This window comes from Poromitra crassiceps, assembly GCF_964638095.1.
Source record: "Poromitra crassiceps genome assembly, chromosome: 6".
Taxonomy (NCBI): Eukaryota; Metazoa; Chordata; class Actinopteri; order Beryciformes; family Melamphaidae; genus Poromitra; species Poromitra crassiceps.
This window is the reverse complement of record NC_139627.1, coordinates 21987886-22002770: the sequence shown is the minus strand read 5'-3', so window position 1 is coordinate 22002770 and position 14885 is coordinate 21987886. Positions and strand designations below refer to the sequence as shown.

General features: G+C 46.5%; 1 protein-coding gene across 1 annotated transcript in view; it reads left to right on the top strand.

Annotated features, from left to right (window-relative positions):
- Window positions 1-13517, top strand: part of erbb4b (erb-b2 receptor tyrosine kinase 4b) — a gene marked incomplete at both ends in the record, with an annotated part of 355388 nt that extends 341871 nt beyond the window's left edge. The window contains 5 exons of the mRNA XM_083638160.1: window positions 1223-1320; window positions 3446-3616; window positions 10080-10308; window positions 10546-10680; window positions 12865-13517. Coding sequence (XP_083494286.1) covers window positions 1223-1320; window positions 3446-3616; window positions 10080-10308; window positions 10546-10680; window positions 12865-13517 — 1286 coding nt within the window. The remainder of the gene's footprint in view (window positions 1-1222; window positions 1321-3445; window positions 3617-10079; window positions 10309-10545; window positions 10681-12864) is intronic.
- Between the last annotated feature and the right edge of the window lie 1368 nt (window positions 13518-14885).

The following is a 14885-nucleotide window of genomic DNA, read 5'->3' as shown; positions in this document are numbered from 1 at the left end:
TGGCAATGTACTTAGTCTGGTGATTATGGATCTTTCCAGGAGGCTGAGCAGTTTGGAAAATAGGCTTATGGTTACACCTGCTCAGTCTGTTAATTTAAAATTAGATATTCCTCTAAATCTGGCTTCCAACCCCCCAAATTTTTTGTGCCAGAGTTCGCCCCCTCAGATTTTTGGCTTGCATGACGCCCCTGTGTGTGTGTGTGTGTGTGTGTGTGTGTGCTTGTGCGTGCGCGTGCGTGTGTGGAGAAATTGCCAGAGAAGCATTGCTGCATATGGCCACTCTGGTGATGAAACGGTGTTTATCTTTAGATGGGGAAAATCAGTAATTACAATAATATAATAAAAAAGTCTTTGTTTGCAGCACTCAGTCTTGATGTACTGTAAGTTTGTTGTTTGTTGGGTTGATGAGCCATTTACAGTGTCTACATGTACAGTATACTAATTTGATCTCAACTAGGGTTAGAGTAGGGCTGTTCGATTTTGCCTAAAAATTTAATTGACGATTTTTTCTCTCAAAACTCGATTTTCGATTTCAATTTCAATTTTTTATACTTTTATACTTCTCTAAACATTTGTTGCCTTGCAGAGCTCTTTTTTCTCTTTTTTTCATAAGTGACAAAAAGGGGCGGCTGTAGCTCAGGAGGTAGAGCGGGTCGTCCACTAATCGCTTTGGATAAAAGAGGTCGGTGGTTCGATTCCCGGCTCCTCCAGTCTGCATGTCGAAGTGTCCTTGGGCAAGATACTGAACCTCAAATTGCTCCTGATGGTGTGCCAGCACCCTGCTGACTGTAAAGCGCTTTGGATAAAAGCGCTATATAAATGCAGATTTACCTAACTTCCTGGCTGCCGTCTTTGTTCGTGGTTTGTGGTAATAGTTATCTTGCACAGCCCGCAGTGCAACACGCTGCTCAGTGCTCACACACTGCTTTTTGGAGTTGTTGAAATAAGTGAATTGCTGCTGTCTTTAGTAGCCAGCAGTAGTCACAGCCTCCAGAGAGACTTTACAGCGGGGCACGCGTATATGAGAGAGAGCCGCCCCGCCGTAACGTAATTACTCTAGTTAAAAACATTTTTTACGATTTTACGATCTTCGTTTTTTTTAACATCGTCCTAACTAATTAATTCGATTACGATTCGAAATCGATTTATTGAGCAGCCCTAGGTTAGAGCCCCCGGAATTCTGGGGGCTTAGTTCCCCTTTAATGTTGACACCTTTGTTCAGGTTGGATGATTGATGCAGACAGCCGGCCCAAGTTCAAGGAGCTCGCTGCAGAGTTCTGTCGAATGGCCCGCGACCCCCAGCGATACCTGGTCATCCAGGTAGGTCAAAGTGAAAACTGAACACATATCTCTTATTCCAGGCAAGCATTCTAAGTTGAAAGGACATCATTTTTTCTAATTGCCACAAGTTAGGGACCGGCAGGATAAATCTGGGTGGGGAAAGTGAAAAGGCAGCGCTTGCCCCTCCCTCATTACCACCACTGAGGTGCCCTTGAGCAAGGCCCTTAACCCCCAACCGCTCCAGTGGAGCTGCTCAGTGGCCAACAGATCAGACTGTGGTTGTACTGGTCAGCTTCCAGGTGTGAATGTGTGTGTGAATGTGAACAGGGCGCTCCTGAAAAAGAGAGCATTGCTCTCAGTGAGACTCCCGCTGTATAAATAAAGGTAAAAAAAAAAAGAAAAAAGAAAAGTCTTGGTTGCAGTTCCTACTGTCAGAAACCAGAACCTTTCCAAGGAATTTGCTAGAGAATAACAAGTAATGTTATTTGATGATGCCTTTCACAACACTCAAGTCACCTTACATCAATGGAACATAAACAGCAAAGCACCTAGTAGTAAGCACGGCCAAACCCAAACCCAACTAGAGTCAGACGGATAACACACTCTCACACGCACGCACGCACGCACACGCACACACACACACACACACACACACACACACACACACACACACACACACACACACACACACACACACACACACACACACACACACACACACAACCGAACACATGATCTCCTGGCGGAGATAACAACAAAGGTCCATGAATAAGACATCCGTATAATCAACAGAAAGATAAGCAATAATCAACAGAGCGTAGTTCAGCAAAAATCAATAAAGTCGGGTGTAGTTAATGGGATTAAAGTGAGTAAGCTTGTTTAAAAAGATGAGTTTTAAGAGCAGTTCTGAGTTCTGTAATGGAGTCCAGTATGCGGATATGGGGGGGGAAGGGAGTTCCAAAGTTTGGCTGCCACATAGGAGAAGGCCCTGGCAGCCATTGTGCTGAAGATGATGGCTGGTAGTGCAGTAAATGTGCTGATGAAGACCGCAGGGAGCGAGAGGCAGTGTACCGTAAGTCTGAAGGAGGTCTGCGAGATACAGTAAGTAGGGGATAGATTATGGAGAGCTTTAAATGTTAATAATAGGATTTGGAAGTGAATCCATTGTGACACAGGAAGCTAGTGTAATTGAATCAGCAGGGGGGTTACACAGGAAGCTAGTGTAATTGAATCAGCAGTGGGGTTACACAGGAAGTCAGTGTAGTTGAATCAGCAGGGGGGTTACACAGGAAGCTAGTGTAGTTGAATCAGCAGGGGGGTTACACAGGAAGCCAGTGTAGTTGAATCAGCAGGGGGGTTACACAGGAAGCTAGTGTAGTTGAATCAGCAGTGGGGTTACACAGGAAGTCAGTGTAGTTGAATCAGCAGGGGGGTTACACAGGAAGCTAGTGTAGTTGAATCAGCAGGGGGGTTACACAGGAAGCCAGTGTAGTTGAATCAGCAGGGGGGTTACACAGGAAGTCAGTGTAGTTGAATCAGCAGGGGGGTTACACAGGAAGCTAGTGTAGTTGAATCAGCAGGGGGGTTACACAGGAAGCCAGTGTAGTTGAATCAGCAGGGGGGTTACACAGGAAGCCAGTGTAGTTGAATCAGCAGGGGGGTTACACAGGAAGTCAGTGTAGTTGAATCAGCAGGGGGGTTACACAGGAAGCTAGTGTAGTTGAATCAGCAGGGGGGTTACACAGGAAGCCAGTGTAGTTGAATCAGCAGGGGGGTTACACAGGAAGCCAGTGTAGTTGAATCAGCAGGGGGGTTACACAGGAAGTCAGTGTAGTTGAATCAGCAGGGGGGTTACATGTGACACAGGAAGCCAGTGTAGTTGAATCAGCAGGGGGGTTACATGGACTTTCAGTGTGTCATAATTCCTGCTGTTCTATAATAATCAGAGATCTGGATGAGTTGGAGTCGGTGAAGAAGTTTGCTGGGGGGTTGTTGGGGATTCCTGCCAGGACCACCAGAGTCTTGACTAGGTCTTCTGTGGAGTGTTGCGTTCCAGCAAGGTGTAGTCTGGAGATGTTTCACAAATGAAAGAAGTGACCATTGTGCATGTCTGTTTCACCCCCCCCCCCCACCCACACACACACACACACACACACACACTCAGGGTGACGACCGCATGAAGCTGCCCAGCCCCAACGACAGCAAGTTCTTCCAGAGCCTCGTGGACGAGGAGGAGCTGGAGGAGCTGATGGATGCTGAGGAGTACCTGGTGCCCCACGGCTTCAACATGCCACCGCTGGCTTACACACCCCGCACACGCATGGACTCCAACAGGGTGTGTATGCTTCTTTACCCTCTTAGTTTCAGGACCAAGTGGCAGCAAGAGGTGACTGGACTGTGAAAGCCTGAAGTCGTGTTATGTAATTCATTGAACACTCTGCTGTTTATGAGTAGGGTTGGGTACCGAAACAAGCAATATGGTACCGGTACTTTTACAACCAATGCTACCGGTGCCTCATTTAGGTGCCATGCACGAGCTGCTGAATAAAATATCCGCCCTCTGGTGCTCCGAAACAGGCACTGCACACACCTTCACTAACATTCTAGAGCATAACACACAAAATTATTGTTTGAAATCCTCTTTACAGCCTCTTTAAATAAAAAATAGATTTAAATATGCTTTAACTTTTTTTTAAAGTACCGTTTCAGGCACCGGTACCATTTTAGAAGTATAGTTTTAGCACCAGTATCGAAAAATATTAAACGATACCCATCCCTATTTATGAGACGTGTTTAGTTCGCTCTTAACATTCCATTGGTCTGGTCTTGTATGGGGAGACTTTCCCACCAGATCTTACATTAGAATTTCATTTGGGTGAAAATCTATGGGGTCTAAATTAGCGCGATGGGGCAATCTTCTCTACTGCAGCCCCAGTTTAGGATTCAGGCTGAAAAGACAATATTTGACACAAAAGCACTGCTGCCTAGTGCAGGTTCATGCTGGTATAATTGTTGAGATTTTATTTATTTTTATTTTATTCAATCAAACAGTGTCCAGTATTGTGACATCTTTCTCCTTGGCTTTTCTGTTGATGCAGTAACAAATAAACAGTAGATGCTGCATAATGTCAGTAACAAACTGAGACAGGCAGAAGTAGCAGAGCTAGAGCGCTCAATCTGAATGCTGAGTTGAGGCACCATCATCATACATGTACTTATGTAAGATGTAATTATATGTGCTGTATGTGCAGTACGTGACATGCTCCATTGCACTTTGCTGTGCTGCAATTTCACTTCTTATTGTGTTTGCCTACTGTGGTATAGCACATTCAAACATCCTGTCATCTCCTTTGTGAACATTCATCAAAAAAATAAATCGTCTTCTCTTCTTCTCCCCAACACCCAACTGGAGAGGCAACAGTCCTCTCAAACGTACATCAGCATTTACTGTTCTCCCATGTTAACCACAAACAAAGAAACAGCAGGTGAAGTGGACCTGTGCTCAGCTTGAGACACACACACACACGCGCGCGCGCGCACGCACACGCACACGCACACACACTCCTCTCCTGAGGAAGATCACCATTCGTTCACGCCTGAAATGTAGTCACAGCCATTTCAAATTCCACTGTGCATTTTGCGTTTGTCTGTGTTATTCCTCAACAAACCACAAAACAAGAGAAGAGAAACGTATCTAACCAGTTTTGCAACATGCTGATACAGTGTGATGGGACTCACTGAGCCATGTCATTTAATTCGCTGCGTCCACATCAGATTTCTGATTGTAGAATCGCTGATCTGGCAACCATTGTTCTAAGCTTTAAGATACAATTGAGGTGGTTTGAGGATAGCTGGTGCCTGAGCTTAGCTCTGTACTCCTACTTCATGAATATAGAAACGTATTCTCTGACTCAATGTTCTGAACTGTCTATAACCTTCTTTGACTTCAAATATTGGTGGACTACTGTTGTATGCAGTATCACAACACAAAAACATGGATCAAAGAAAGAATGCCTGGTTGCTCATGTTGGTTTTGAAATTATAGATTTCATTTATTCAGTAATAGGTTCTCACTCCCTCAATGCACAAAAACTTTCCATTTATAAAGGAAAAACACAAAAAACAGCCCTTTCTTGCTGGAATCATGTCATGACGGGTATTCACAAAGAAGTGTGCATGCACGCACATGCACTCACTCACACACACACACACACACACACACACACGCACACACACACGCACACGCACACACACACACACACACACAAACTATAATTTGGTGGCTTATTTCCCTTTTCAGAAGGACTCATCTGTTGTTCTGAATGGTCATTTCTTAGATTGTAGCAGCAGGCTAACTGGCATTGGAGATGAAAGTCGAGTGTGAGTGGGCCTATTAAGAGACAAAGTAGTCATTCCGATCGTTTAGCATCTAAACTTTAGATGCTCTCTAAAGGGATGTGGCTTTGTGTGAAGCTGTATCACCGTACTGTATACTGCAGGCCTCTGCTGTTCAAGCACAGAAGAGCAGGATGTGAAAACAGACGTCACTCAGCTTCATCCTCATTGTCCTCTCGCTCCGTCTTCCCATCTCTGATGCACACTGTTTTCCTTGGTCTTCCTCTATTGTGAAATGGCGCTAATTGCCTTCTTCAAATGAGGCTTTTCAGCCAGTTCCCTCGCAACAGTCTGACTATTCAAACGGCCCTCCGCTGTCTTTGGACTGTGTTCCATCACATAACCAGTGGAACAGCCAGGCATGTCAGTCATTTCACATTCCAACATCCTCCTTGTGTTGGGCTAGGCAGGGTAACAAGGCCCCATGAATGCCAATGAGACACATCAATCCTTCCCCAGCTCAGTTTGGTGCATTTTAGGGGGTTTGGCAGGCAGAAGAAGGAGGAAAAAAAGAAAAAAGAAAATGAAAGATGATTTATTTGTATAATATTTCAAAATTCATCCTCCACTGTTTTTTGGACTTTCTCATTAGGGTGGGTTCTGTTTTAATTGGATTAATTACACCCCAATGGACACATAAATCATGTAGATGGTTGTAATGAACTCAATTACTGTACACAGCACAATAGATATTTACACAAATACACTCTACACTTGCATAGTGGTATAGTGTAGCTAAACTAAACTTTTCCATGACTCAGTGGGTGAATACATGCACGCACAGTCGCACGCACACATACTTATGTTTCTATACTTAGACCGTCCATTGACTGTATTCATTCCCTAACCCTTAACTTTAACTCTATCCTTCACCTCTACATGCTGAACGTTAACTCTTACCCTTACCTAAACGTGATCCTAATTCTAGTCTTAGCCCTAAACCCAAAACCCAAAACCCAACCCTAAACTAACTTCAACCCGTCTTAAGGTCCTTACACATCGGGAGCGTTTTTTTCGTGCGATTAATTCGCACGTCAATAATATTTTCCGAACCTATATCAGTCAATGCAACCGTGCATACCAACGGCGAAGTTTCGCTGAGCGTTATTGCGGTGTTTATTTTTTCGAACCACGGTCGATTTTTCAGAAATTCGCTTCTGACGTGTACACATCTGTGGCTGTGATTGACAGGTGGGTCAAAACTCGCATCGCAATTTTGTGCCGTATATTCACATCGCTCTCGATGTGTAAGAGCCTTTATACCTAAACTAATCCCTTGCAGGGTGAGGACCGGCCAAAATGCCCTCACTTTAAACACTTTCCTTCATCTTTGATCTTCATGACAGCAGAAATACAACACACATGCACGTGTGCACGCACACACACAGACGCACACACACACACACGCGCACACGCCACGCACACACACACACACACACACACACACACAGACAGAGTGGAACTAGGCAGACACACGCACACGCACACGCACACACACACACACGCACACACACACACACACACACACACACACACACACACACACACACACACACACACACACACACACACACAGACAGAGTGGAACTAGGCAGACAGAAATTCCAGAGATAAAAGATAAAAACAGACAAAAAAAAATGCAGCAGCAACTTAAGAATTCAGGTTTATGTGCTTTTTCTTTTAAGGCTGAGAAGAGGGAGACACAGAGGAGACGGAGGAGAGGAAGACAAGCAGGAGGAGGAGAGGGAGACAGGGAAGAGGAGAGGGAGACATAGGAGGAGAGGGAGACATATGAGGAGAGGGAGACATAGGAGGAGAGGGAGACAGGGAGGAGAGGGAGACAGGGAGGAGGAGAGGGAGACAGGGAGGAGGAGAGAGAGACATAGGAGGAGAGGGAGACATAGGAGGAGAGGGAGACATAGGAGGAGAGGGAGACAGGGAGGAGGAGAGGGAGACAGGGAGGAGAGAGAGACATAGGAGGAGAGGGAGACATAGGAGGAGAGGGAGACAGGGAGGAGGAGAGGGAGACATATGAGGAGAGGGAGACATAGGAGGAGAGGGAGACAGGGAGGAGGAGAGGGAGACAGGGAGGAGGAGAGGGAGACAGGGAGGAGGAGAGAGAGACATAGGAGGAGAGGGAGACAGGGAGGAGGAGAGAGAGACATAGGAGGAGAGGGAGACAGGGAGGAGAGGGAGACATAGGAGGAGAGGGAGACAGGGAGGAGGAGAGAGACATAGGAGGAGAGGGAGACAGTGAGGAGGAGAGAGAGACATTGGAGGAGAGGGAGACAGGGAGGAGGAGAGGGAGACATAGGAGGAGAGGGAGACAGGGAGGAGAGGGAGACATAGGAGGAGAGGGAGACAGGGAGGAGGAGAGAGACATGGAGACAGTGAGGAGGAGAGGGAGACAGGGAGGAGGAGAGAGAGACATAGGAGGAGAGGGAGACAGGGAGGAGGAGAGGGAGACAGGGAGGAGGAGAGAGAGACATAGGAGGAGAGGGAGACAGGGAGGAGGAGAGGGAGACAGGGAGGAGGAGAGGGAGACATAGGAGGAGAGGGAGACAGGGAGGAGGAGAGGGAGACATAGGAGGAGAGGGAGACAGGGAGGAGGAGAGAGACATAGGAGGAGAGGGAGACAGTGAGGAGGAGAGAGAGACATTGGAGGAGAGGGAGACAGGGAGGAGGAGAGAGAGACATTGGAGGAGAGGGAGACAGGGAGGAGGAGAGAGACATTGGAGGAGAGGGAGACAGGGAGGAGAGAGAGACATAGGAGGAGAGGGAGACAAGGAGGAGGAGGAAACGGAGACATGCAGGAGGAGAGGGAGACAGGGAGGAGGAGAGAGAGACAGGGAGGAGGAGAGACAGGCAGCAGGAGGAGAGGGAGACAGGGAGGAGGAGAGGGAGACAGGGAGGAGGAGAGAGAGACATAGGAGGAGAGGGAGACAGGGAGGAGGAGAGGGAGACAGGGAGGAGGAGAGAGAGACATAGGAGAGGGAGACAGGGAGGAGGAGAGGGAGACATAGGAGGAGGGAGACAGGGAGGAGAGGGAGACATAGGAGGAGAGGGAGACATAGGAGGAGAGGGAGACAGGGAGGAGGAGAGGGAGACATAGGAGGAGAGGGAGACAGGGAGGAGGAGAGGGAGACATAGGAGGAGAGGGAGACAGGGAGGAGGAGAGAGACATAGGAGGAGAGGGAGACAGTGATGAGGAGAGAGAGACATTGGAGGAGAGGGAGACAGGGAGGAGGAGAGAGAGACATTGGAGGAGAGGGAGACAGGGAGGAGGAGAGAGAGACATTGGAGGAGAGGGAGACAGGGAGGAGGAGAGAGAGACATAGGAGGAGAGGGAGACAAGGAGGAGGAGGAAACGGAGACATGCAGGAGGAGAGGGAGACAGGGAGGAGGAGAGAGAGACAGGGAGGAGGAGAGAGAGACAGGCAGCAGGAGGAGAGGGAGACAGGCAGGAGGAGGCCTCTCTCTCTCCTTCTCCCTCAGTCTCTCTCCCTCAGTCTCTCGTGTGTGTGTGTGTGTGTGTGTGTGTGTGTGTCACTGCTGACATCATCAGTGATTTCACAATGCCTATGTATGACATCACTGATGACATCATCAGCGATGGTATGACATCATTGATGACATCACTGATGACATAAATCACCTAATTAAAAAATCTGGCTCCGTCAGGTCACCTGCACGGTGCGCATTACACCCCCTGAAAGTTTCAGCCCGATCGCACGTGAAACAGCATAGTTGTGGCCGGACAAAATTCTTGAAACAGACAGAGTCCAGATTGCCAAATTTAGATAACTGAAAAATAAACTAAAATAAAGAAAGATGTTCTGATCCTGCAGGTTCGGGGTGTTCCGTGCATTCTTTAGATCGGGTCAAATAGGGTTTAGCTAGTACAAAGCAGGGTTTAAAGGTGGGTATAAAGCTGCCAATAGTTGGTATTTTGTGCCAATATTGAGGACCTTTTGGAGTGAAAGCATTCACTATTTCCCCATAATATTGTTCTTCAGGGTGGGAAAGCCTCTGAACAGAGCAGACCATGGGGCAGTAAAACCTTCATTCAGAGACCAGAAACCACCGCTCTTTAGACCAATTGGCCATCCTGACAACTAAAGAAAGTGCAGCAAGAAAGAATATGTGGTGTTACTTATGACTCCAGGCAATTGACTGTATAAAAGATGAACGTCATGACAGCTCCTCAAAAGTAAAGCCAAAACATCTCGATCGCCCCCTGATGGCTGGCTGCAGTATAGGGTACCACGACCCAGGCAGGGTACCACAAAAAAGTGGAAGTTAATAGGGCTCCCAAAAAAGACATGCACCCTAACATAGCCTACTCTAAAGTGCCCCCATCACCTCCCTTACCAAACCATCTCCTTCCCTCTCCTTTTACCCAGAACCAGTTTGGTTACCAGGATCCCAGTTTCAGCATGGAAGACATACTGGCCACCCTGCCCAGAGTGGTTTCTGTTTCGGCCGTGACAGGAGGCTGCCTGCCCCCGCAGGACCTGGCCACCGGGGGGCAGAGCAGCGGCAGCTCCCAGGACTCCTCCCGTTGCAACGGCACCTTGAGGAAACTGGCGTCCCCACGGCCAGGAGCAGCCTCAGCCCTCACAACAGCACAAGGTGGAGCAGCTTCTCAAAAGGCTACAAGTCCAAAAGACTATTTTCATAGCTTTCATTGGTGAAGGTGCACACACACTTAGACCTCACCAAAATCAAATATGAAATAGCTTTCTTTTTTATCTGTGCTATGCTTGGCTGTTTCACTTAGATAAAACAAACGACACCCACATATCAAAATAATTAAAACATATATAGTTATGCTACAAAGTTAGTTGTATCTGCTTCATGCTTCTCCAGGTTCTGCTGGAGGGGAGGACAGTATTGGGCAGCGTTACAGTGCCGACCCCACTGGCCTTTTGGGGGAACGAGCAGCAAAAGGAGATCAGGACCAGGATGGATACATGACTGCCATGAGGGACAAGAACAAGTCAGGTACCTTGTTGATCATTATGTCAAATCAAAGTATTGAATGTTTCCATGGAAGTAAAGAAATAGAATAGAATTTTTACATTTTGACAGATAGTTAAAGGATGGCTTTACCAATTATCAATAGGGCTGGGTATTGGTTCAAATTTCAAGAATGGATTCGATTCCGATTCCCAAGGTTCCGAATCGATTAATCCCGATTCGATTCGATTCGATTCCGATTCGATTCATTTCAATATCGATTTGGTTAGTGATATAAAACATGTTTTTTGAGCTGTAACCTGAATTACATGACTGTACAGTTATGTAACACAGGGGTTCCCATTCCAACCTTTTTTGCACCAAGGACCGGTAGATACATGGAGAGAAAAAAGTCGCGAACCGGTTTTAGTTACACATATATTTACTTACCAGGTGGTGACAAAGGATAAATAACAGCCTTTTCATCTGTCAATAAAGACACTTTCACAATTATGCAGAGTGATTTGATTTCAGCCTATATCATTTCTAAAAGTAGATATTAATGATCAAACATTTCCATTTATGTAGCCTACAGTATTTATGTTTTTGTTTCAACTACAAACATAAATAAATGTCAACTTGAAACTATGTTTCAACTACCACACACAGCCAATAAAATATTATAGCCTGTTTATTAAAAAAAAAAAAAAAAAAAAACGATCTCTGGACATATGAATCGATATCAAAGGATTAAAATAAAAATCGATTCAAAATCGGAGAATCGATTTTTTTAACCCAGCCCTAATTATCAACCAACTTTGTATCATTATAATGTCATTAATATAAGCAGATGGGCAGTGTTTACCTTCGCTACATGTTTTCAACACAGAGAGCTCCCATTTCCTCCTCTGGCAAAATGTTCCGTTGTGACACGTTTTACATCACAACACATCACAACGGAACTGCGGAGGTTCTGCTCAAGACACGGAATCTGCTCCGGGGGCGGCTGTTATTGTTTATTTTTTAAGTATGCGCTAGGCATGGGTCGATTTCCGGTTTTACCGGTTCGGTTCGGTATACGAGCCCAAACCGGTTTGATCACGTGCAAACCGAAAAAACCTAAAAAAAAAAAAAAAAAAAAAAAATTATTATTTTTTTTTTTTTTTTTTTGCCAGTCCATTCTGATTGCACTATTGTTCGTATTAGCCTCTTCTCAAGTTGCACTAGTAGGCAAAAGTCTTATTTTGTTTATTATGTTGATGTTTGAAGAAAAGTTAAGCTGAATAGTTATGAGAAATAAAAACAGTGTGTTGTTACAGTTAAAAGGTTCTGCTTATTTGTATTCAGTGTTCGTGCTGGTTGGCAGCATACCAGCTTAGAGGTGCATTATCGCCACCAACTGCAGCCGCTTTGATACGTTTTTTGGGGGAATATCGAACCGGTTTCAAAATGTTCAAACCGACCCATGCCTAGGCCCTATATTGTGTGAATTTGAGTTTTGAAGTTTATAAGGCAGCTCAGCTGTAAGCCAATCCATTCTGATTGCACTGCTTGTGTTTTTATTAGCCTTTTTCTCAAGTTGCACTATAGGCAGAAGTCTTATTTCATTTATTATTTTGATGTTTAGAAGAAAAGTTGAGCTGAATAGTTATGAGAAATAAATACAGGGTGTGTTTGTTACACAGGTGTCCTGCTTCTTTTTATTCAGTATCATTGCTGGTTGACAATACCAGCTTAGAGGTGTATTATCGCTATCAGGTGGACTGAAGTTGCACTACAGACAGTTATGGGCCACACTCGGGAGCCCTGCTTGAAATTTTTTTTTTTTTTTTTTTTTTTTTTTTTTTTTTAATTACAAAAAAAATCGGTATACCGGTTCGATCCGGTTTAGACAGCAATATCGAACCGGTTTTAAAATTTTCAAACCGACCCAGCCCTAGTATGCGCACATCCACGGAGAATCGCATTGAGAGCCTTAATTAACCTTAATGACTTGCAGCTGGCAGGGGCGGAGTTTCTGCAGGCAGAGAAAGGGAGGATTTTTCTCCGTGAGGAAAACATATAATGAAGGCTAACACTGCCCATGTGCTTATATTACCAAGATTATAATGATACAAAGTGGGTTGATCATCCGTAAAGCCATCCTTTAACTTCTCAGAAGTTACTGAACTGCCGATTTCATAAGCTTTATTTTGGTGGAAATTTTCCGAATCCCCCTTTCCTCCGCAGACTATCTTAATCCAGTAGAGGAGAACCCCTTCGTCACGCGTCGCAGGAATGGCGATGCCCATGCGGTGATTGATGGAGCGGGTTACCACGCCTCTCACATGGTCGGAGCCGCCGCTGCCCCCAACAGCCTGTCTGGCCGGGCAGAGGACGAGTACATAAATGAGCCACTGTACCTCAACACCTTCCACAACCCTGGAGAGAAGAACGGATTGGCCGGGGCGGTCTCTATCTCCGCCCAGTCGGCATCCCACGCGGTAAACCCGTCGACGTTGGCCAACACCGTCTCCACCTCAGCGTACGTGGTGCCCCCTGGCCACCCGGCCCACCCGTCGTATCCGTCGCACACCCTGCATCCCGGGCATTCGGGGCACGCCCGACACTCGGGCATCACCGGCGGCACCATCATGGTGGATAAGAAAGGCAAGAAGGCCACCTTTGACAATCCTGAATATTGGCAGCACAGTCTCCCCCCCAAGGCCTCACTGCACAACCCCGAGTACCTGCAGGACTGCAGCACGCGCTTCTTCTACCGGCAGAATGGACGCATTCGACCCGCCGTGGCCGAAAACCAGGAATACTTGTCCGACTTTGCTATGAAAGCTGGCAATGTGCTGCCACCCCCTCCATACAGACAGAGGAACACTGTGGTGTAGTGGCCCACCGGTGGAGCGATGGAGGGTGGAGAGAGGGATGGAGGTGGAGAGGAATGGACCTTGGACAGTCCTCTCAGTCCCATGCAGTATTTATCACCCATGGCTCCCCTTACACCAGCCCTGGACACTTTGCTCTTCTCGCTCGCTCTCATTCTCTCTGCCTCTTCTGCACAGGATTACAATAACAGCCATTGACAGCCTCACTTGTCACTCAAACCATCTCCCTTGGCCCCTCCTTTGGTCAGGACCCCTTAAGGCAGGAACATCGCCTATGACTCTGTCCTCTCTTGGATCAAACAGTCCTGCCATCATCGTCACCAGTTCAAGCGACACAAGATGAGGCCTGTGTTAAAAGGAAAAGTACGAGAAATAAACCAAGATAAGCCAGCGTATTAATTATGGATCAACATCACATCTGAGTTGAAGACAAGATGCTGCTGTTATCTTTTTGCCTTGTCAAGTTTTGACTATTTTACATTTTAGGCCCATAGGGTAGGGTTAGGGTTAGATCCCATAGTTTAAAGTCCATTATGATGTTCTAGCACATTATCCATTTAGCTAAATATACACCATTGTAATGTGCACACATAGCTGTTGTTGGTGTGCAGCCTATAGGTGGACACACACGCCCCCACATGGCAACCTGCAGCCGTGCTGAACAGCCCAGCTGTGCCTGCGTTTGTGCCATGCGTTCCTGTGCACTTCATGTGTACATGCTTCATTGTGCCATGCGTTCCTGTGCACTTCATGTGTACATGCTTCATTGTGCCATGCGTTCCTGTGCACTTCATGTGTACATGCTTCATTGTGCCATGTGTTCCTGTGCACTTCATGTGTACATGCTTCATTGTGCCATGCGTTCCTGTGCACTTCATGTGTACATGCTTCATTGTGCCATGCGTTCCTGTGCACTTCATGTGTACATGCTTCATTGTGCCATGCGTTCCTGTGCACTTCATGTGTACATGCTTCAAGCCTCTCGCTGCGCCGGTAACTGAATTCAAATTCATCACACGCCTCGTATCATATATCCAAAACATGTTCACTCGGAGCGCACACATCAGACATGCTTTGACACAACCAATAATAACCATACGCTAATTCAATATAGATAAAATACACAAACTCACAATGGATAAAGATGCCGCCGTGTGAATAGCATAATGGAGGAGGAGCTTGATTGACCTTGTGCTGAAAGACAGAGCAGCGGTGATAACAGCAGGCAGCGAGTGGCGCAGCGCGGCGCAGCGGAGCATGCGCCAGCAGGAAAGTAAATGTCACCACAGTTTTATGGAAAGCAGGGCTATCACGCCGGCGTCCCCGGCGGAATGCATGGGCCAGATTATTGGCGTTGGCTGGAGCAGGATT